The sequence below is a fragment of the Varanus komodoensis genome, unplaced genomic scaffold (genome assembly GCF_004798865.1).
Source record: "Varanus komodoensis strain SLA01 unplaced genomic scaffold, ASM479886v1 scaffold8, whole genome shotgun sequence".
Classification (NCBI taxonomy): Eukaryota; Metazoa; Chordata; class Lepidosauria; order Squamata; family Varanidae; genus Varanus; species Varanus komodoensis.
The window spans coordinates 19559329-19580656 of record NW_025336481.1 but is presented as its reverse complement, the minus strand read 5'-3'; the positions used below and the strand labels follow the sequence as shown (position 1 = coordinate 19580656).

General features: G+C 37.6%; 1 protein-coding gene and 1 non-coding gene across 2 annotated transcripts in view; both read left to right on the top strand.

The window, feature by feature from the left end:
- The window catches only part of UBN2 (ubinuclein 2), a 49466-nt gene extending 30927 nt beyond the window's left edge, over positions 1-18539 (top strand). Inside the window, exons 14-17 of the mRNA XM_044454894.1 lie at positions 90-1619; positions 4660-4906; positions 5673-5762; positions 7507-18539. Coding sequence (XP_044310829.1) covers positions 90-1619; positions 4660-4906; positions 5673-5762; positions 7507-7556 — 1917 coding nt within the window. The 3' untranslated portion in view covers positions 7557-18539. The remainder of the gene's footprint in view (positions 1-89; positions 1620-4659; positions 4907-5672; positions 5763-7506) is intronic.
- A 2016-nt stretch (positions 18540-20555) lies between these two features.
- On the top strand, positions 20556-20628 carry TRNAR-CCU. Its single transcript has one exon. It is a non-coding gene; the product is annotated as a tRNA-Arg (tRNA).
- The last annotated feature ends 700 nt before the right edge of the window (positions 20629-21328 follow it).

Here is a 21328-nt window from a genome sequence, read left to right as displayed (position 1 = left end):
CAAATATTCAAAAAGCAAGCATTCCATGAAACATCTACCTCCTTTTTTTGGGAAATTTATTTTATGTTTTATTTTTATCTTTATACTAGGACTCTAGTCCAAAGAAGGAGCAAAGAGCCAGTACCGCTTTTACTTCAGCTTGTGTTCCTGCTTCAAGTACCAGCACACCTATTAGTGCTCTGGCCAATTCTAGCTGTATCCCTGCTCCAGAGACAATCTGTCTGGATGACTCACTAGATGAAGATCTCTCCTTTAATCCACCTTCACTGGATTCTATTTCTGATGCTCTGGCTGTTATTAATAATGGAGCTAAGAGTTCTCCTGTTGGTCCCTCTGGAGAGACACCAACTTCAAGACCTCGGCCTGGGCTGAGAGAAGAGAAGTTAGCAAGTATAATGAGCAAGTTACCTCTGTCATCTTCAAAAAAAGTAGAGACTGGTCAGACACCACATTCATCAAGTCTTATAGCTGGGCACACAGGACCAGTACCAAAGAAATCCCAGGATTTGCTTCAGACTGGTATCTCTTCAGGCCTTATTGCTGGATCTTCAATTCAAAACCCTAAGGTTTCATTAGAACCCTTGCCAGCTAAGCTTCTGCAACAAGGATTACAGAGGTCAAGCCAAATTCAAGCTGCTTCCTCTTCACAAGCCCATATTTCTTCCTCCTGTAAAGTTCAGTCAACAGGTGCTTCTGCTTCACAGAGGCCAAAGGATACAGCTGCCCTTGTAACCTCTTCAGAAGCCCAAAGTTGTGGCTCTTCAACATTACAAGTGACAAAGGTTCACCAGCAATCAGCTGCCCAACAAAAATATGTTTCTCCTCTACAAGCAACTATTAGTAAATCTCAGACCAACCCTGTGGTAAAACTAAGTAGCAATCCCAAACTGTCCTGTTCTTCCCCAGTTACCAAGACTTCAGATAAACCAGTAGTATATCGCCTTCCTTTGCCTAATACCACCTCTGGGAGTAGTTCCCAGTTGGCTCACCCACTTGTGTCTCGGACAACATCCAGCACCTCTACCTCTAGTAACTATTTAGCCAAGGCCATGGTATCACAAGTTTCTGCCCAGGGTTTCAAGCCTCCTTTCCCCATGGCTCCCTCCCCAAAACCTGCTGCCTCTCCCAAGCCCACAACACCCAAGCCTTCTGTTACATCCAAGCCTACTGCATCACCTAAACTGTCATCATCTAAGTCCACCTCAACACCCAAACCCAGTTCTTCCAGTTCAAATGCACTAGTATCTCAGAGTAGTCACTCCAGCAGCAACAATTCCCTTCATAAACAGCCAAGTGGAGTAAATGTCAGTCGGCAGTCTCCTACAATTAATTTACTGCCCTCTAATCGCACCTCAGGCCTTCAACCAGCAAAGAACCCTCAGGCCCCTTCAAAATTATCCAACTCTTCTGCCTCTGGAACTATTGGCAAAAATAACTTGAGTGGAGTTGGAATGAATGTACCTGTCAACAGGGGCAGCAACATTAATTCCAGTGGAGCTAATAGGACTAATATCTCTGGAGCAGCAGGAAGTGGAACACAGGGTGCTACTAAACAATTGTCAACTCCACATAGACCATCTTCTGCCTCAGGGTCTACAGTTATACCAGCCAGTGTGCAGGTAGGTATTGAATGTGAAATTTTATTAGAGGCCTAATAACAAGGCTCATTAAGTTGTTGGATTGTTATCCTTCCATAAATACAGTTAACAGTGAAATTCTGTGTCTGTTCAGAAGTAAACCCCACTGAGTTCAATAGAACTTACTCATAGGTGAGCACATACGGGACTGGAGCATGAATGTATATCAAGTACTTCAGAGTGTAGGGAGTGCTAATCCTTTACATTCTGGAGGGACAAAACTTGCAGTGCAGAAGGAAAACAACACATTCTGAAGCACTGAAAAAAGTAGCGCTTTATTCTGTCCCATAATGTATAGGATCACTTACTCAATATTGTAATGTGATTTACATTGTACGTTTCTCTGTACTTCTATTGGCAGTCAGTGATGTGGGGTGGAGAGAGACACATGGTGACAACACAGCAGAGTAAGCTTACAAAGGGAGGAATTATAGCATCTGAAGTAGGTGAGGAAAGTCCTATTCGCTCTTGGCAAAAACCCACCAATGCTCTTAAATATATTCAGTTTGTTCTGGCTATATAGCAAGGTTGGGTGACAAACTTGGGAGCTGCATGCCTTTGAGGGAAAGTGGTTAGGGATTGCATAGTGGCAGTAGCTGGAACCAGAGCCAAAGTGATTTGAAAACTCTTTTCCACCCACTTTCTTTCTGTTAGCTTCTCTTTCTATTTCCTGTACTCACCTGTCAGGATATTGAAAGGACACAAAGATCAATCCTTCCTCAATCTCAATAAAAATTGTCTCCTACACTGATAGGGAGTCATGCAGACTGTATCACAGTACTGGGGGTCATACTGTACATGCCCTTTCAAATCCAGACCTTAACTTCTGAAAACCTTATTTCAAGTTCTGCAGTTTCTTGCTTCTTTCTTCAGGTCCCAAAATTCATCTTCTAAACCTTTCTGGAATCGATACATTCATACAGCTTTTTATTTCATTTTGCTGTTTCTTAACAAAATCTATTCTCCCATCCCTTTAAGTATGAAAACTGAAATAGATACCTGTAATATTAAGAACAGCTTTGCTCTTATTAAATATTTACTCAGGAACGAAGTATACTAATTGAGCTTCTGGGTAAAACTGACTGTGGAATAGATTAGATTATGTGTGGAGTGAGTGAGATATGTTTGATTACCAAAAGTTTAAAGTACATGTCAAAATAATTTTCACAGCATGTTGCCCTGACTTTTCTCTAAAAGAGACTCTCCTTTTTCTTTTTCTTCAACAACTGTTGCATTAGTGTTTATTTTTTGGACATAAAGCACATCACTATCTGAGATCCAGGATAGAAAAGCAAAACTTTAAAAAGCAAGGGAATTTAAATAGTATGTCAGGATTAACGTGTTTTACAAAAACAGGAGAAAACAAATTACAGATAGTTTGTTATTAAGCACTTTCTAAAATAAAAGAATTTGCTTAGAGAAATAAGAGAGAATTTAACAGAAAAAATCAGTGAGTAAAATCTTTCTGGTATTCTTAACTTTATGGAATGTGGCCAAAATATATGCCAGAAATTGGCATAAAATATCCAATAAATCTTTTTACTGAATAAATAGCATTCAATTTAGTAGAACTTTTATTTATTACATATCTATCCAACCTTTTTCTCACTTGCAGGACCCAAAGGCAATTTACATAATCTTTCTCTCAATTTTTTTCTTCCTATCTAATCTATGAGGTAGGTTAGTTTGAGAATCAGTGACTTATAGAAAGTTGCCCAGTAAACTTCATGGTCGCAAGGTGCGGCATAGAAATGTTATAATAATAATAATAATAATAATAATAATAATAATAATAATAAAGTGAGTATTAGAACCTGGATATTCTGAGTCCTGGTACAATATTATGAATCATTAAAGACATTTTTGAAAATGTATGATACAGGAATGTATTAAACTAGTTTTTCCTCATAGCATACAACTATTTCCTAGAAATTCTAAATTAATATTAGGTATCTGTCATAATATTAGAAAATGCTTAATGCTGTCATGTCCTAGATCTGTGTTTCTTCTTGATGATCCAGAAAGCTTTTTACTGGTGTTTTGAGTCAATAGTATCAGAAGATACTTAATTGCATGACAGATAGTGATAGTGGACAAAACATATCCATACAATGCATAGTTAGAACTGGAGGGGTACTGACTAGAGAAATGTTATATGTGCTTTAAAAGCATGCTAAAGTTGGGAAATTACAAAACTGGTATAGTTATGTCTAGCCTACTCTAAATTGTGCCACATCTGTTCTGTAACATTATGATTTTGTATTGGTCTAGTAATCCATCTCTGGATACTTGGGTTTCTTTAAAAGAATGCTTGAACTTAAAATTTCAGTTAGCATATAATCAAACAGGATCTCCCATTCTTCCCAACCAAAGTGATCTTTGAGTTTGATCAATAGCATTGATGGGTTAATTATTGCTTTAGTGAAGTGATGGGACTCTGGGAGATCAAGCTGATTGGAATGATTAGATAATTTTAGTACATACCTTTAAATAATTGCTTTAGATTCTTAACTATTCTCAATTCCATGATTAAAATAAAATTGAACATATTTGGATGATGACACATACATAAATTGCACTACTCTGGAAACAGTTTAATAAAGATGCTTCAAATTAAGCCACACCAAACATATGTAATCTGCTAGATAAACATGCATTGGATGTGCTGTAAAGCACTCTGCCTTCAGAAACCCAGTTTAGAAAATTATATTTAAAATGCAACCGTAACTGGAGCAAAGTGAGGAAATGTTCAGCAGTTGTCAAAATATTAGGAACTTTTCAACCTAAAATCATCACAATTATATGTAAATCTGTCATTTACACTAATGGTAAGAAAAAAGGAATAGTATACTTACTACTACAGAGTGTATCAGGAGCAATGCAGAAAGTAACATGAAGGAAAGCTTGAACTGTATGTGTTTTTTACTTAAAGTAGCATTTCAGATATATTTTAACTAATTTCTTGGAAGTGCCCTAAAAAGGCTATAAAACATGTTTAAAAGTAACAGCTGTCTCTCTACAGTCTACAACAGGTGCATCATTGCTGGCAAATGCTTCACCTTTGACTCTCATGACATCACCCCTGTCTGTAACGAATCAGAATGTGACGTCTGCTCCATTGGCTCCTTTTGGGATGCTGGGTAGCCTTGTTCCTGTGACCGTGCCCTTTCAGTTTCCATTGGAGCTACTTGGCTTTGGAACAGATACAGCTGGAGTGACAACCACCTCGGGATCTACCTCAGCAGCTTTCCACCACAGCCTAGCTCAGAGTAAGTCAAGCTATCTTGTTTGGCATCCACCTAAAAAGTCCACTGCCTAAATACTTAGCAGTATTTTACAACTTATACTTATTTCTTGTTAATGGCTATTTTCTATGATCTTAGTCATGTATGTGTTTAGCACAATATACATATACTTATTTCTGAAGTTTTTCCCAGATTTTAACTGTTCTCATTTGAATATGAAAAACATTGTTTGGAAAGATAGACTGTGATATACTTCACCCCAGAAGACTGATTAAATATATCCTTATGACAGAAAATGGAAACTTTGCTTTTTTGGATTATATTTAACTTTTTTATAAAAGATTTCTTCTATACATTCCGGATAGTACTAACAGTATATGGATAGTAGCAGTAGTATGATATTAGAAATCATAGAGCTGTTGATATTAAAGCTGTTTAGGAGAACATACCTTTTTTAAAAGCTAGTTCTGATTTTTGAATGGATTTCTCTTTGCTATATATCTTTGAATAAATTCTTCTTTACTACAAAGGAATTTCCTTTGCTGAATGATAAACTATTTCTTGTTCTGCTATTGAATGACTTAACCTAGAAATGGAAGCAATACCAATCAGTATTTATCCTTAACTTTGTATGCTTGTTTAAATGTGCGTGCAGTTTATATATACTGATAAATGCATTCCTCGAAAATGTACCAGGAAGCTGTTCAATCCATGCAAACCCAGATGGTTTGCATCCATTCACTCTCAATTCTTCTAGTTAATTTTCTTTTCCTTCTTTATGCCATCTCAGATTTACTGAAGGGTTTACAACCAGGAGCTCAGCATGCAGCAGCCCTGTCCCACACACCTCTGCCTGCTCACTTGCAGCAAGCTTATTCAGGTAACTAAATAATTCTGTTTTCTTATGCAGCTTTTTGAAACATGAAAAGACAGATTTTTCTCATTATAATTCAAATATCTTGTAAATAAGCAACAGTAAAAACTTTTGCAGAATTGCTTTACGAAATTTCGCATGAGAGCTGCCAAAAACATTTTGAACAACACTAGAATCCAGCAGTTATTTTCAAGAGTGCCTGTAGACCAGCTCAGGCATAATGTTCCAATGGTAGTTCTCACCTTGGGATAGATGCTGGGCTTTCATATACTATTCCCTGTCACTTAAGGGAGGAAGTAACTAGTATAGTGAGCTCATTTACATAGCATTTCCTTGATCAATTCCAAGAAAGAATTAGAGTGAAATATTGGTGAAACAGGACAATTAAAGTATGTCTCATTTTTCTACTTCTGGCCTTCAGGCACTAGGTTCTTACATACAGGGTGGCCTACATGACAGACTCAATCTAAGGATTCTGGGATTTGACCAGTGGTGGCCAGTTTCTGCTGGAGTGTGGGGAGCAAAGGCAGAGGTGGTCTCATTGTGTTGGGGAAACAAAAGCTGAGAAAATAAAAGTGGGCAATCCATGCAGCAGTCTTAAGACAGTACAATGCAGAAACTGTGGCAGAGGAGCTTTTAAAGGAGTAAAACTTGTAGCATAGAAGTTTTAAAGGCATAGGAAAGGAAATTAACATAGTAAGTTCGTCTTTCAGTGTGTTCAAAAACAAAAGCAATGTTCACATGTGACAAACCCAAATTTATTTTGCTGAGCACTCATGTCGCAAAATGCCACAGTTGGCTACCAACACAACATAATGTTATGCCACATGCAGTGATGTTGCAGGAACTTTACTGTACTTTTCATTCTTCTTAGTCCGTCCCCAATAACATCAATTACCTAAGAATTTATCCCATTTTCAAAGGACTGGATTAGTCAAGTTATGGTACGATCATATTCATGTTTAGACAAAGGCCTAACTCCCAGCATGACTCAGCCAGCCATGACTTAGGGCATGCAGGGAATTTAGGCTTTTTACTATCTGAACATGCATATTGATGGGCTTCCTGGATTGAACATACTGGGCAAGACAGTCTGCATTTGGAACAATGTTTCATCCATACATTCCCCTCAAGTGACTGTAACTTCACAGAAAAAACATCCCCTCTCCCAAGTTTCTGACTGCTAATCTCTGCCTCTCCTTCTACCTTACTATCTTTTCATGTATTTCTCTTGAATGATGAATTCATATTATTCTTCTCAAACCCCTCAAACCCAGGTACTCTACAATGACTTAAAATGAAGAGAGAAAAGCTGGCCACAGACATACAGTGGTTGTTGCCATCATCCCAAAATCTGCATTAATAGACAAATGGAAAGATCACTAGAGTTGTTCAAGCTTTTGAGATCTCCAGATCTCCTTAGGCAGGGTTTTATAAACAGTAGATGGGACTATGAGGGCAGGGGAGTGAGGCTGATTTGATGGGGAAGTTAGTATTTGCACATTCCAGTAAGCACAACCTCTGGTTTTGGCTGTTGGAATTGTACTGTTGGAATTTAGAAGTATAATGTGGCAATCAGTTCCGTAACTACATTGCATACAAGTGAAAGATTAGAAATCTTATTCTAATGACTACAGTTTTAGAAAGTGAGTATAGTATATTCATATACAGTTTGGGGGTATAGCTTCCATAAATATAAGAAAATGAAGGTTATGTAAAATCTTTATCCATTTTTGTTTGCAAATTCCAGATGGAGGCCAAAGTAAAGGGGACACTAAGTTACAGAGGAAAACCCAGTGATATCCTGATGAACAAGGATGCTAAAGTGGTCCTGCTTTGCTGTTGGAGACTGACCAGTTGGGAAAGTGCTTACGTGGACACAGAGCTGCTGTTTCTGTCAATGTTTACATATTCTGATCCCAAGCACTGTGGTGAGAAGAAGAAAAAGAAAACAATACTTGATCAAAGAGAGAAGGAAAAGGAGGAAAGTGTTCTTGTAAAAACGACTCATAGTTTGATCTCTTCTAAAGAACTCCCAAAGCCTTTTATCCTTTGAGTAGCTCAGAAAAGGTTGGCCAAATAGGGTCAGTTGTCAAACCTACAGCAGCACAAACCTTCTTTCAGGCTGATATCAGATGGAGGATAGAAGGAAGTTAAAATAGACGTCTCCATCCATCATGCAAGTGAGGCCATCTATCCTATTGGCAAACTGGAGGCCCAGGGAAGTCTACAATATATGCCAGTTAGGAACATTTTTATAGGTTTGAATATTGTGAAGTATAGAGCAAAAATAGTAATTGTGTAGAAACATAAAGGAAGACATTTTCTCCATACAAAGCCAAGGCCACTTGTCCACTATTTCTCTTTGAAGAACCTAAGGATTACAAATGTCTTGTTTTGGGGAATCTTTCACTATAGTTAATGCCATTCATGAGGACAGGGCTTTTTCTCTCTCAGATGTTCAAAGGGAGGAAGGGAACATTGGAAGGTATTCTGTTACCTGTTTTAAATTCCATTCTTTTAAATGGAACTTAGAACCTCCAATTTAACTTCAGATTTTCAGATATTCCATAAGCACTAATTTGGCTTCATAGGCTCAAATCTTGCTTTTAGTGTCTTCTGAAGGAAGTTTTTTTCTCCCCCCCCCCCGCCCCCACCTTTAGACTTGCTGTACTACTTCAGAGTTGCCTTATTTTTCATATATTATTGTAGTCCAGTAATTCCTAGTTTCCATCCTTTGTGAAGATAGTCCTGTATGTGGTTCTTCTCTCTCTTCTGATAGCTCTGAAAAGTTGCACACTTTATTAATTCCCAGCAAACAAAACTAAAAGTACCTTGCTTCTATATAAGACCTTGTTTTTTCCAGTACTGTTCAAAGCTTTCTCCAAAGAGTGGTTGAGGTGCCTTCTGCCTGGGCTTAAAATTCATTTCTCCAGCTTTCCTAAAGATCTACATGGCTGGAAGGTGTAAAACCTTACCCCACTGTTGCACAGTGATACAACTTCTAGGCTGACTTCATTTTCAATAGCAATATGTTAGATATTTGGGAAGCAAATATAGGAAACTATCTTGTAGTGAGGTGTAAAATTAGTGCAAAAGGACTGTTGACTCAAAACATAAAGTGAGATGAAAGATCAAGAAAGCATGGCACATTTCAAGGTAAAATATTTTTGATCTAGAAACCAGAGTCCCTAATAGAAAAACCTTTTTTTTCAGTTAAATCTGATATGACCTGAGTTGTTTTCAGCCTGAGTTAGGGTTGGCCAGTTTTCTAACACCCCGGAAAACAGAGGCTATCATCCCACAAAGGTATACGCAACATGCAGGAGATCATGTACAGTTAGTGGTTTCTTTAAAACATCTACTGCAGCCATTTGCACTGCTGAAGAGAGCATTTTAAACAGATATGCAGCTTGTCTATTGAGCAGCACGAGTAGCTGCAGTAGACATTTCAGAGAATTTTCTGGCTTTGTATAGAAGTTCTGTTTCACATATGCATATAACTTTATTGCACAGTGACCAAGATTATATTTCTGCTGTCTTCTGCCAGACAAGTTTTTTAGTTATCAGTTTTACAGAGGAGTTCTTGTTTTTGTTTTCTGAGAAAGCCAGATAGATTATCTTACTAATTTAGATTTTTCTCTAATTGTATATGTAAAAATATACATCTATTTAAATAATATATAATATATACATAGTAACTGAATGTTGGGTTGAGCCCATTAATAAAGAACTTTGCACAAAATTGTGAATAACAAATAAGCTCAATTTAAATCTTTAACTTACCTTAAAAGAAGGTAAACAAAGGGCTTTTTGAAAAAATTCCTTAAATTGCTTAGTGTGGAAATTATTAAGTTAAGTAGCCATATTTGTTGAAACAGTTTTGGCTTGTATAGTCTCCAAAGCATTAGCTCTCCCAAATATTAATTGGTTTATTTTCTTCTCTTACTGAATGGACTTACCTTTGAGATAAGATATATCTTATATCTGAGATATAAATGGAGAAGCATCTTTATTCCCCACAAGCATATTTTTCATGCATAAACAAACAAAACTTTCAGTTCCCTGAGGGTTTGTCTCTACAGTGTTAGTTTCTTCCTTGTGGCAACCTTATGCTTGTGTTGTCCATTAAGTATATATATTTTTAAATTGTAATTACACTGAATGTGCTAACACTTACTTTGGCATAAATCAAAATATAGATCAGGCTTAAGATAAAGAATATGGCTCCAAACCATTGCAAAGAAAGTCCATTAAACATAAGGTTCCTTTTGCTAATCATGCAAGAAATTTGGCCCAGGTTATATTACAAAAAGGATTATATTTCCAGATTATATTACAAAAAGTATATCTTTGGTAGGTAATATTCACTTCCCACCCTTTGTTAGTTACTAGAGGAAATGTGGGTCAGTAAATACTGTCTACTTAAGGGATGAAGTGAATATTACCATTAGCAGCACTAAAGTAGTGATACAGGCTACTTTTGGGTCACTGCACGACCTCCTGTCCTCCCCAGTATCCAGAAGCTACTTAGTTTGCTGCTTTAGTACTACTGTTTGAGCACCCTAGCACCCCCCTCCAAACACACACACTTCTCTCCAATCTCTTATCAGAGGTATTTCTGTGCTAACGCTATCGAAGGATTGAAAGTGCTTCTGTGGGGGCAGATGCAGTTCTGCCAACATTGGAAGTGGGTCAGGGGCTGTTTTGGGGGGTATCTGTACTTTAGAATTATATGGGTGGTCAAATCTGTTCTTGGAAATCTTTTGCTTCCAGCCATTTATCACTTCTAGAAATAACATACAAACAGAAGAGAATTAGTAGTAGTCTTATTTCCTTTTAAGGTGTTCCATATTTTCAAAGTAAAATTTTAGTTCACATTGTTTAGGTTACTGGAGAATGACTAGAATAGCACAAGTTGCCTTCTACCTGCCCTGCAACATTTTGCATGCATATTCTGGTAGTGTATTAAATTGATTAATGACAGACTGGATCAGCTGGCACAGCAATTCAGTTGTGGCTTTTTTTTTTTTTTTTTTTTTTTTTTGCTAAATATCTAAACAGGAATAAGCTGGGCATATGAAGAGAAAGCCCAACTTTCATGAACAACCAACTGTATCTTTCTGGAAATATTGGGGTTGCCTAAGATAACAACCCATCATGGGTAACTAGCCATGATGGCTTTTATTGTCATCTAAACTGAGATTGCTTCCCAAAGAGTGATTTTTTGTTTTGATTTGTTTTGGCTTGGTTTTGTTTTGGGGTAACCCAAACTATCCTGACAATCCATGGCTTGTTCTAAGGGTTGTCTGAGACACAATGGGTTGTCTTGTCATCTGAACCTGGCAGAATACTTTCATCATGGATTACAGGATGTGGTTAGCAAGCCATTTGGAAAGAGTGGCGATTCCTCTGCTGCTTTTTCAGTTTTGTACATGCTGCTGTCAGTGACACCCCCTCCAAGCAGCACTTTGGATTAACTATCACTGATTCACCTTTTTTATTTTCTGCCCCCAGAAAATTGTGCAACTGTTTGTAATGCGGGGGTGGGGGGTGATCTTTCAGCCGTGCGGTGCATAAGTGTGTGCTTAGAATTCCCATATGTGTTGTTCTGCTTTGTCAATGGCCTTGTAAATTGCAGCTTTCAAAAGGAAGTGTTGACAAGGTGAGATTGCATATAAGCTAATTTGCACATACTTGCCAGTTGTGAATTGTGAAGAACAGGAGAAAAGGTGGTGAAAGTATTTACATCTAAACAGGGTGGTGGTGATTTCATTCCCTTAGTAATGTAGTCCTCTGGCTCTTAAGTTGAACTTACAGTTCTCACTCTCCTCTCCCATTTGAACAGTTCTCCAAGTTTGATATTTCCTGTATATACTCTTTCATCAGATTCGGGAAGTATCAACTTTCAACACCTTTTCAGAGCGCTTATTGCAGCAGGGCCCTGACAATTCTTTTAAAAGAGAGGAGGAGGAGGTGGCTGAATGTGACCGAGTGAATGGTGTGCCATGGGGGGAGGGGTGTTAAGTACTGCTGATAGTGCCCCATTTACTTCTTTCTGTGGGATGTGTGTTGTTTTAAAATGTTGGGCATATTGCCTTTTTTGGACTGGGAATATACACAAATTTAATAGCTACAAAATAAATGGAAAGGAAATCTGCACCAGTTTTAACAGTAGGTCATCTCTTAAAATGAAGAGTAAATGTGGGTATCTGCAGTAGAAATGCAATTTTTTTGGAACTGTCACAGAACTCCAGTAAATTATCCAAAAGCAGGAGGGACTGCTAACTTTTCTCCTTTCTGCAACATCTGGAAATTTGGGAAGTGTTGACAAGGTGGAAAACACTGTGAACTGTCTGTTCAGCACCTAAAAACCAGAGGATTACATTGCTATTGCCTCTTTTGGTGTACCTGCTTTCCCCCTTCTTAGTTGACACGTGACAACTGCACAAATTAGTCTATTAGACTGGTTTTGTCAATTTCCATGTATGTCATCAACTCCATTCTGTAACTCTCTTTAACCTCTGCATTTTTTTAAGGCAATACTACACACTTGAAAGCTTCAAGTACACACTTGTGCACTTGCAAAAGACCAACAGAAAAAAATAAAAATGACACTGTTGTGCAATTTTCAGGAGCAGTTTTAAAAATGACCTCAGTTGTGCTCTTCTGAAGCTCTTAAAATATACATACATACATACATACATACATACATACATACATACATATTAATGGCAGCAAATGAAAAGAGGTAATGATTGGAGTGAGACAAGATGGGTCCTTTAACAAAGGACACTGGGATCCTGGCTGGAGAATAAGGGGTAAGGAGGGGGAAATCAAGCTATTGTGAGTCCAAACATCTGGTGGCTTAGTGCAATGTGAAAACACAACCATTGAATGAAATTGTAATAGATACCAGCTCTTCCCTATGTATTTAGAATGTTGATCCTGGAAAGAATCTTAAAAGTAATTATTAGTCCTTTTTATTAAACAAAAAAAGTCATAAGGACAAAAGCTGGATATTCTTGAACTTAAAAAGAAACTATATATGGTATCAACAGCACTCCCAATGCAACATTTAATTTAGTGTACTTCTTGCACATGTTTTCATTTAGGCCATTTTTAAGAGTCTGACTTGTTAAATACCTATGGGAATTTCAACTGCTCTTGTAATAAACTCCCTCAATATTCACAAGCAATAAAAGTCAAAGCTGTCATTCTGGATAGCTGAACTGAATTGATTGAGGACTTGGAGCTAAAATGGCAAGCTCATTCTGAGCCTCAAATACAAGCAATAATTTTCAAATACAGGATTAGAAGCTGAATCTCTTTTAAATTATGCCTTCTGCTATGTGTTCTAACCCTATGGGGACACAACAGCAATTACTAGGTTGCCTGGGGTCTCTGCAAAGTATGGAGAAAGGCATTGAACTACAGGATGCAAAACATCAGGTGTTTTAATACATTGCTCTCCTCTATTCCCAAGATAAAAGTTGATGGCTTAAATCGTTTGGTTTTTTTTCCCTCAAGCTTTTTATATCTTACTGTTTCCAGGATGCCTGATGGGAACGTCAAGTCAAAGTCCTAGGTGTGGGTGCTGTGGGTTTGACATCTGTTTCCATGAAGTTAGAAGTGACTTTTAATTTATCCTGTAGGCTTGTGTGGGGCAGGCAACCAAGGTATGCTTCCTCCTGTTCTTCGCCAAATAATTCAGCCTTCATATAGCCTCTCCAGTTCATCCAAGTCAGTTGATATGAAAGTAAAGATTCTGCAACTCCCAAGCTATTACAAGTTATACTGAACCAGAAACATCTAAAAGATTAGTTTCTTAGGACTCCCAACTATCTTATGTTTGCTGCTACATTCATGAAAATAACTTTTGGTTATATTTATAAATAAATACAAATCTAGTTTATAGATTGGTTTTAGAGTTCTTTGCCCACAAGAAGATTAGGACATCTTGGTTTTTTGGAGTGTATATTGTGTTTTTTTTATTTTTGGACTGTTAAGGATAATACTGCAGAAAAAAAAACTTGCAATTAAGCTAAGCTTTGGAAGGTTTTTTACCCATTTTACTTCCTCTGGTGGAAGTCACTGTAGAGTCATTTGCTCTTTCTGTTTTCTGAAAACATTGCATAAAGGAAACTATCTTATGTGAATCACTGGTCAACCAATGTTTTATGCAATTATAATTTTATGGCAACCTTTAAATGTTTATATATAATTTGGTTCTGATTCTGAATGGTGTTACTCCTCCAACTTACTTGATTCAGGCCTTTGTCCTTTGGTTAAGTGCCTTTTCTTTTTGTTCCTTCCTTTCTCTACAAAGTATACTCAGAGGTCCTGAAGTGCTAGGAGGTATTTGGAAGAATCTTGGAACCTGCCAAGATGACTTTATGGCTGTTAAAATGACTTTTCCCTTCTGTAATTAGTGTTCATTGTATGTAATGTTATAACTGCTGTACCATGACATTAATTCTTATGTGCTTGCATTGACATGCAGCAGTATTCCCAAGAGTCCTAATGTTCCATTTGTTTTCTGTAACATTAATGTTTACTTATGAAGGTGAGCACTGATACAGATGAGAGTATAGTAACTAGGTGTTTTTGAGCAATTTTAAGGAAGTTGTTGGTGGGAAACCGACTGAGCCATTCCCACTGGAGTTTCAGGTTGTAAATTAATATAGTGCCAGTCTGCTAATGGTATAAATATTAAATTCATTCATTAATTACATTTCTATCCCATTCAATAGCCAAAAGCTCTCTGAATGCTTGAGCTTGCATTCCAAAAAATTGGAATAATTGCTAGCATAAAAATGGAACAAAAAAAATTCCACGGGTTACAGAAATTATATCACAAATTTTATCACTAATTTGTATTACAGTTAGACTTCAACACTCTGATACTATTTCAACTCTGGCAACACAAAAAGTTACTTACACTGCAAGTAGTAAAACGGTCCTTTTCATATGGCTGTAAACATGCCTGAGAAACCTGCTTGGACCACTATGTACCTGTCCGGTAACTGAATGGTATAAATTAATCAGAGTTGTAGTTCCCAATACAATGAGAACTTCCTTCTTTTGGTCAGATGCATATTTTAAAACCTGTCAGAATCTTGCTATAAGCAGCATATTTGCTAATTTAAAGAATAGCAAAATAATTTCATATAAAGATCACAGCAAGATTTCTCTCAAAATGTCAAGTTTTTTTTTTTTACAAAGCCTTCTGTAAATTAGTAAATTGGTGAGAATAGAATGCAACTTAGAAATCAAAATAAGTAATTAATTTTAAAGCCAGTTATATATTTGTAACATTTAATTTTGGTCTTAAAATATATTTAACAAGGTCTATTATAGCCTGAAAGCAACCCTGTATTCTGCCTAAAATCAGTTCTGAATGGACAGTTGGACATTCTGAATAACCTTAAATAACTATTGCATTGGTAAAGGTGGCTCAGCACAGCTGAGAATGTGTCTTTTATGTACAGTTAGCTTTTTTCCGTTATTACAGAAGAAACTGTCCTTGCAGTCAAAAATGGTTTTGAATGCACTTTCATTTAGCAAGAGAAATTCTTATTAGAAGGGACTAGTTTGGCGCACTGTTGTTTGTTGGATTATATAGCTATTGCCTAAATTGTGCTTTATGGACTTCAAACCATTTGGAAAGAATGGACATTCCCTTTGTTCTTAATTTCATCCAGTCCTAAGAGACTCCTAAAGTGACATTCTTTGTGGGTGGAAGTGATAGAAAAATTGTTACATGGAAGCAGTGAGCATCCATACATTACCGTTACCCTTTTCTGAATCCACTTCTCAGGAACCTATTGTCCCCCCCCCCCAACTGCCTCCTTTTCACAGCTCCTACCAATGTTTGGTAGTTAAAGTATTAAAGAGTTTTGAGGCTCAGCTAAGGAACCGGTTGGACCCACCTCTCCAGGAAAGACAAAGTTCTTGGATTGTATCAAGATTTACGTGTGTGCAAAGGTTGGTGGCAGTGGATTTTGTGTCCCCATCTTCCCTGCAGCAGCTACTCCATCCCTCTGCAAATGCTATGCAAAGAGTTGAGAGAGCCTGCTGAATAGGAGTGCTGAGGGAAGAGGAAATTCCTCCCCAATGGGAGGAGGCATCTTCTGTGAGCAGATACCCACTTCTGCCCATCCTCTTGCAATACCTAAATCCAGATCCACTCCCTTCTTCAGACCATCATCAGTCCTTTCCCCTAAGTGAATTTCTGTTGCCAGTGCAGAAAAGAAGGATTCTCTGGTTTCATTTTACAATCCTGTTACACTTCGGAGCCATTTTTGTTCAAGAAAGAGTAACTTTGTTCCATGTAACAAAATAGTTTCTGATGGCTTCCTTACTTTAACCTACTAATCTAAATGCTAGAAATAATATCAATAGGATACAATACATATTATTACTGCTCACATTACCCAGTTTGGGGCATTTTACTTCGTGCTGTTGTCTAATGGTGAAGAAAATTAGAGGCTCTTGCCTAACATAAAATTAAATTGGGAGAAATTTGCAACTTTAATGCTAAATGATAGGTATAGAACTCAAACCTTAGAGGCGACGGTTTTCCAGGTCTAGGGAGAGTTTTATTTTCAGCCCCTCTCTTCTCTTTATAAGGCCTTAGTTTGATTTTAGTAAGCAGTAAAACTATGCATATACCTAGTTTTCACATTCAGTACTATATATATTTCTCCCCACTAATGTAACATCTACCCAAAGAAACATGATAATCTATTTGAATGTGTATGCTACAGAAATATTTTTGTAACATGGAAATTAAATTCTAGATAAGGAGCAAAAATGCTTTCAATAGTACAGTGCTAGTGTCATGAGATGCTTCATGGGATACTAAAAATCTGATGATGGTGTTATGCATTAATTGACATAATCAAATATAAAGTAATTAAGTAACAGTCAAATTTTCCTCTTATTTCCATTACCAAATGGAAACAAGTAAATCTGCAAGTTAATTACCTCACCTGTCTGGAGAGCAAGGTCAGACAGTTAAAAAGATCTTCCTCTAGACTTTTAAATGGATGTTAAGTTGGGATCTGCATATCTTTTTCTTGTACCCTCCAGTACTGGATCTTCCATGGATTTGAAGAATCAAGTTTTCCTGATGTGGCAACTGGCACACTTCTTTAGTGTATGCTCAAAGTTGAGGATAGATATAAATGTTTTTACAAGTATTTTGACTGCCAGCAAGCAAAAAGTTTATCACATTTACCTTAGTTAAATAAGCTTATCTTCACTTTCTCAAATAGCTGAGCAGTGTTACATTGTCAGCATTATAAACTAGCTGCCCCCCTTTTTAACCACCCAGATATAACATATAATGGTTAAAATCCTAATGTTAGTATTTAGATTGCTTTCTATAGTCAGGTGCTTTCTATAGTCAGGCATCTGTGTGGTTATAAATGTGGAATACTGAGCTGAAATTCTTCATTCCAGAACACAAGGATAAGATGTTTTTTCCTAATAAAAGGATTCCAGTAGAGCTTCCAAGTTTAAAAGCTAACACTTCTGTTGTCGTACAGTCTTGCTGAATACACTATCTGTGGTTGCTTTCTCATTTCAACATTCAGTGAAAAAACCCAGCTTTTAACATTTGGTCCCACTATACAAATCAAGCAAGGAGACTTCTGAATAGTTAACTCACTCTGAGAAAATTGACATGGATATTTAAACACAATTACTATAGGTTTTGTGTGGCCTTCCTTAATGTAACAAGTTTTCTTACCAAGTAGTGGTGCTATAATAAACCATATTTCACAAACTCATCCAAAGCAGTAATTCTGTGTATAGCTTGGTTCTACAACATGCAGCAATTACCTTGCTAGTTACTATGACGTCATGTAGGGAAGAGTACTCCCCTAAAACAAATGTATGTGATATGTACTCCATGCAGCAAACATATATAGCTTCTCCAAGTAAAGAGGGGTTTGAGTAGCCAAACAACTACTTAGAGACTGGTGCCAACTGCTTTTGGTTTAGCTTTTTAGGGAGATGTGTTCTGTTGAGGTGAAGGGATACTAGATTCTAAAATTATTTGATCTTTTCCTCCTCTCTCAAACTGAATCTGAACACAATATTTGAATTAACTATTTTGTAATAATCTCAGGACTTGAAAGATTGTAGCATAGTGTGTCTTAAATGATGTACTGTACCAGCCATGAATTTTGTAAATACCCCTGTCACTCTCCTTTTTGTAATTTTTTTTAAGTATGTGGGGCTCCTTACCACAAGAACTGGTGCCTGCTTACTTTCCATGAAAAACTGGAGTAGGAAAAAGGGAAAGCTGCTGCCACAAAAAGCCTACACCAGTTCTAGGTCTGCATTCAGGCTTGTTCCGTTTTTAAAATGCAATTTAATTAACTGGGAAACAAATACTTTTCCTCCGAGCACACTTTATCATGGATTAGACCAGAAGAACAAAGTAGTAATTTGTATTTGTTCCAAAACCTCATTGCTTGAGATGTCTAGAAGAGAGTTGTCTTACTCCAAGGACCTGCCTACCTCTGGGGTCCAGAAATTACTCTCCCAGTTTCTTCCAAACAGGGTGCAGATTATTGGGGGGAGGGGGGCAACAGGCTTCCTCTGAGAACCCATCTATAACTAGTTAGCAGATATCTAATCTTAAGTGGGAGCCTTGTTCAACTGAGTGTAGATGTACCTGTCTTTAAGCATGGCAGGACCTTCATGAGTGATTTTCTTTTGTACGTGTCATGTGTCTGTGCTGTATTAAATAAAAGAGGAATGTACATATAAGCCTGTTTGGTGCCAATTATTTATTGAACTTTAATATCCTACCTTCTGTTTAGTAAACTATATATACAAGCTTGTTAATACATATATTTAAAACTTGGTAAAAATAAATATAGAAAAAAATATGCAAAATAATGCCTCAGATAAATCTTAAAAGTACAATAGAAGTAAAATCTATTACAGCAAATTGATCTGACACCAAATAATCACCAAAACCTAAAAGATCATTGCAGAACAATAGGAAGTAATGGGGCCAGGTGGTCTTAGTGCTGAAAAGAAATTCTCCCACAATGGTAGGAAAGGCTCCCTCAACCATATCATGGAGATATGAAGCAGGGCATAACCAAGAACGTTGGGAGTCAGTAGGTCCATTTGGAAAAGGCAGTATTTAAGCCAGGGATGAGGAATATGTGGCTCTCAAAAATGTTACACTGCAGCACCCATCCCTCACCACCAGCTATGGTTTTTAGGCCTCATAGTGGCAATCTAACAACTGGTGGATCAGCCTTTCCCCACTATTAAAACTGTTCTGGCCCTATGAGGGTTGGTGCTTTAATGATCAACTCAATACTCTGAATTGGACCTGCAAGCACATTTAAAGCCAGAGAAAATAACCTAACAGTGGCATAAAAAGTGACCTGTGTCAAATCTTAATTTAGTCTTAAAAGTGTGTTTGCACGTGCCACATTTCAGACATAGCACATGTTCTCCAAATAAAGCACAATAATATGCATGTTACCAATATGAGTGACTGCTACCAGACCTTACCAGTCCTTCCAGTTTGAGCTGGTCCTTGCCACCTAAGCTGTTAGGAGTGGAACTGGATGTAGACAACCCCCCCCCCCAAACACACACCTGTGAACCAGTCCCTTTTGCAACAGAATGTACACCTATACTTAAATCAGCTTTATTCCCAATCAACATTTCCTCAGGTCTGTGAGCTGCTCTCAGCTACACTCATGAGACTGAAACTGATGCCTAGTTATTTGAGTACTATTTCCTTATTCAACAAGATGTGTTAGGAGTGAAATTGATATGCCCCTGCATCCTAAAAAATGCTTTGATATATCATCACCTCTGTGAGAAGGCAGTCCTATTTCAACTATACCAGCGTTTCTCTCCAGGTTTCATATAAGATGCGAGCCCCCGTTTAGGATTCAGGTACTATGGGTTTTGTACCCCAAAATAAGCTTTGGGTCACAAATGAATGACATGGATGGGAAACTACCCCTTAGAAGAGGCATTTTGAAAAATATGGAAAAAGGGTCATCTAATTCTATTCAATACGTAGAAGCCAGTTGTTCTTGAAATGTTAGATTAAAATTGGAGGCATTATCAAATCTACCGTAGATACAATAATGCGAATATGCTGCTTTTTAGACACCAGCCCCCCATACAAAAGTACCAGATATGAAGGAAAAGGTAAGGTGGAAAAGAGAGCGAAGCTGTAAATTTCTAGAGTTGCACATGTTTGTTAACAGATCTGGGACAGTAAGCGCGGGTGGGACTTACTTCTGTGTGAATTTGTAAAGGGTGAATATATTTATCAACGAAACTAAATGCCGGCTTTGGGTAGTCTTCCTCGCTACTGTCTTTCTTCTACGCGCACCAACATGCACATTTAAATAAAAGCAACAATGCAGAATTCTGCCGTAATAGCCACTGAGTTGAGACTACAAAAGAAATGGAAAAAGGAGACTCTCACCGCTCTCCTGTCTTATATTCTCCAGTTGTTCCTTTCATCACATGTGCTCCACGCAAGCAATAATTTTATTAGCTCGGAATCCATTCCTGCAAAATTCTGTGCCTTTGAAATCTACCTGCTAGGTGTATCTAATTTTTCTATGAGCACCATGAGCGCACTGTGATACTGCCAGACATTCGCGATGCGACTTCCGGTTTTTAAACATCGCAGAATTACCGAATGACAACGAATAACGCGCTTGAAAGGGGTGGGACTTGACTACGAATAGTAACATGAACTACAATTATGTGATTGGAAGAAACCAGCTCGTGTGAGCCCCAGTGGCCTAATGGATAAGGCATTGGCCTCCTAAGCCAGGGATTGTGGGTTCGAGTCCCATCTGGGGTGGTGTAATTTTCGTTTTTGTTTTCGTTAGTCAAACTTTTCTTCAACCTGCGCAATTCAATATTTGATAGAGTATTGGGCGCTTATGCACGGCACTTCTCACCACGTGACTAGTATTATACCGTGAGTAAAGTTACTAAAGTTTTAATGTTAGGAAGGCAAAGTGGTTCCATATTGCTGACACAGGACTTTTGCAAGTACTACTCTAGAGTAAGTTTGTTCTTTTACTTGGCACAAAGGTCCATATAGGTTTTGCTGCGTTTCAGTTTTGTTAATGTCCATGAATAGTTAAGAAAAGCTATACATGGACATTAAGAAATAAATGCCCTATACTACAGTGCAAGATTTTTGAAGTTGACCTTGGTATTATATTGAAAAATATAGAAGCGTGGCAGGATAACACCAGAGCCTGGGGCCCACGAAAAACCATTTCAACGAATGCCTCCGAGTTAATTCTAATCCACGACACTCGTCTAAGAATTAGATGTGCAAAAGCGCCTCACTCCGATTCTGAACTTTTAATAATTCATAAGCAGGAGAAATGCCTACGGTTTCGCCTTTCAATTTTTAATTACAGCCTGTACATTCTCTAATAAGAGTATCGATGTGGCCATTCTAAGAAGATATAGCAATTTTAAAACGGATTATACGTAAACACGAGGTTATTACAAGAACCCGCTCTGAGCGTTCCACTTTGGGTGGG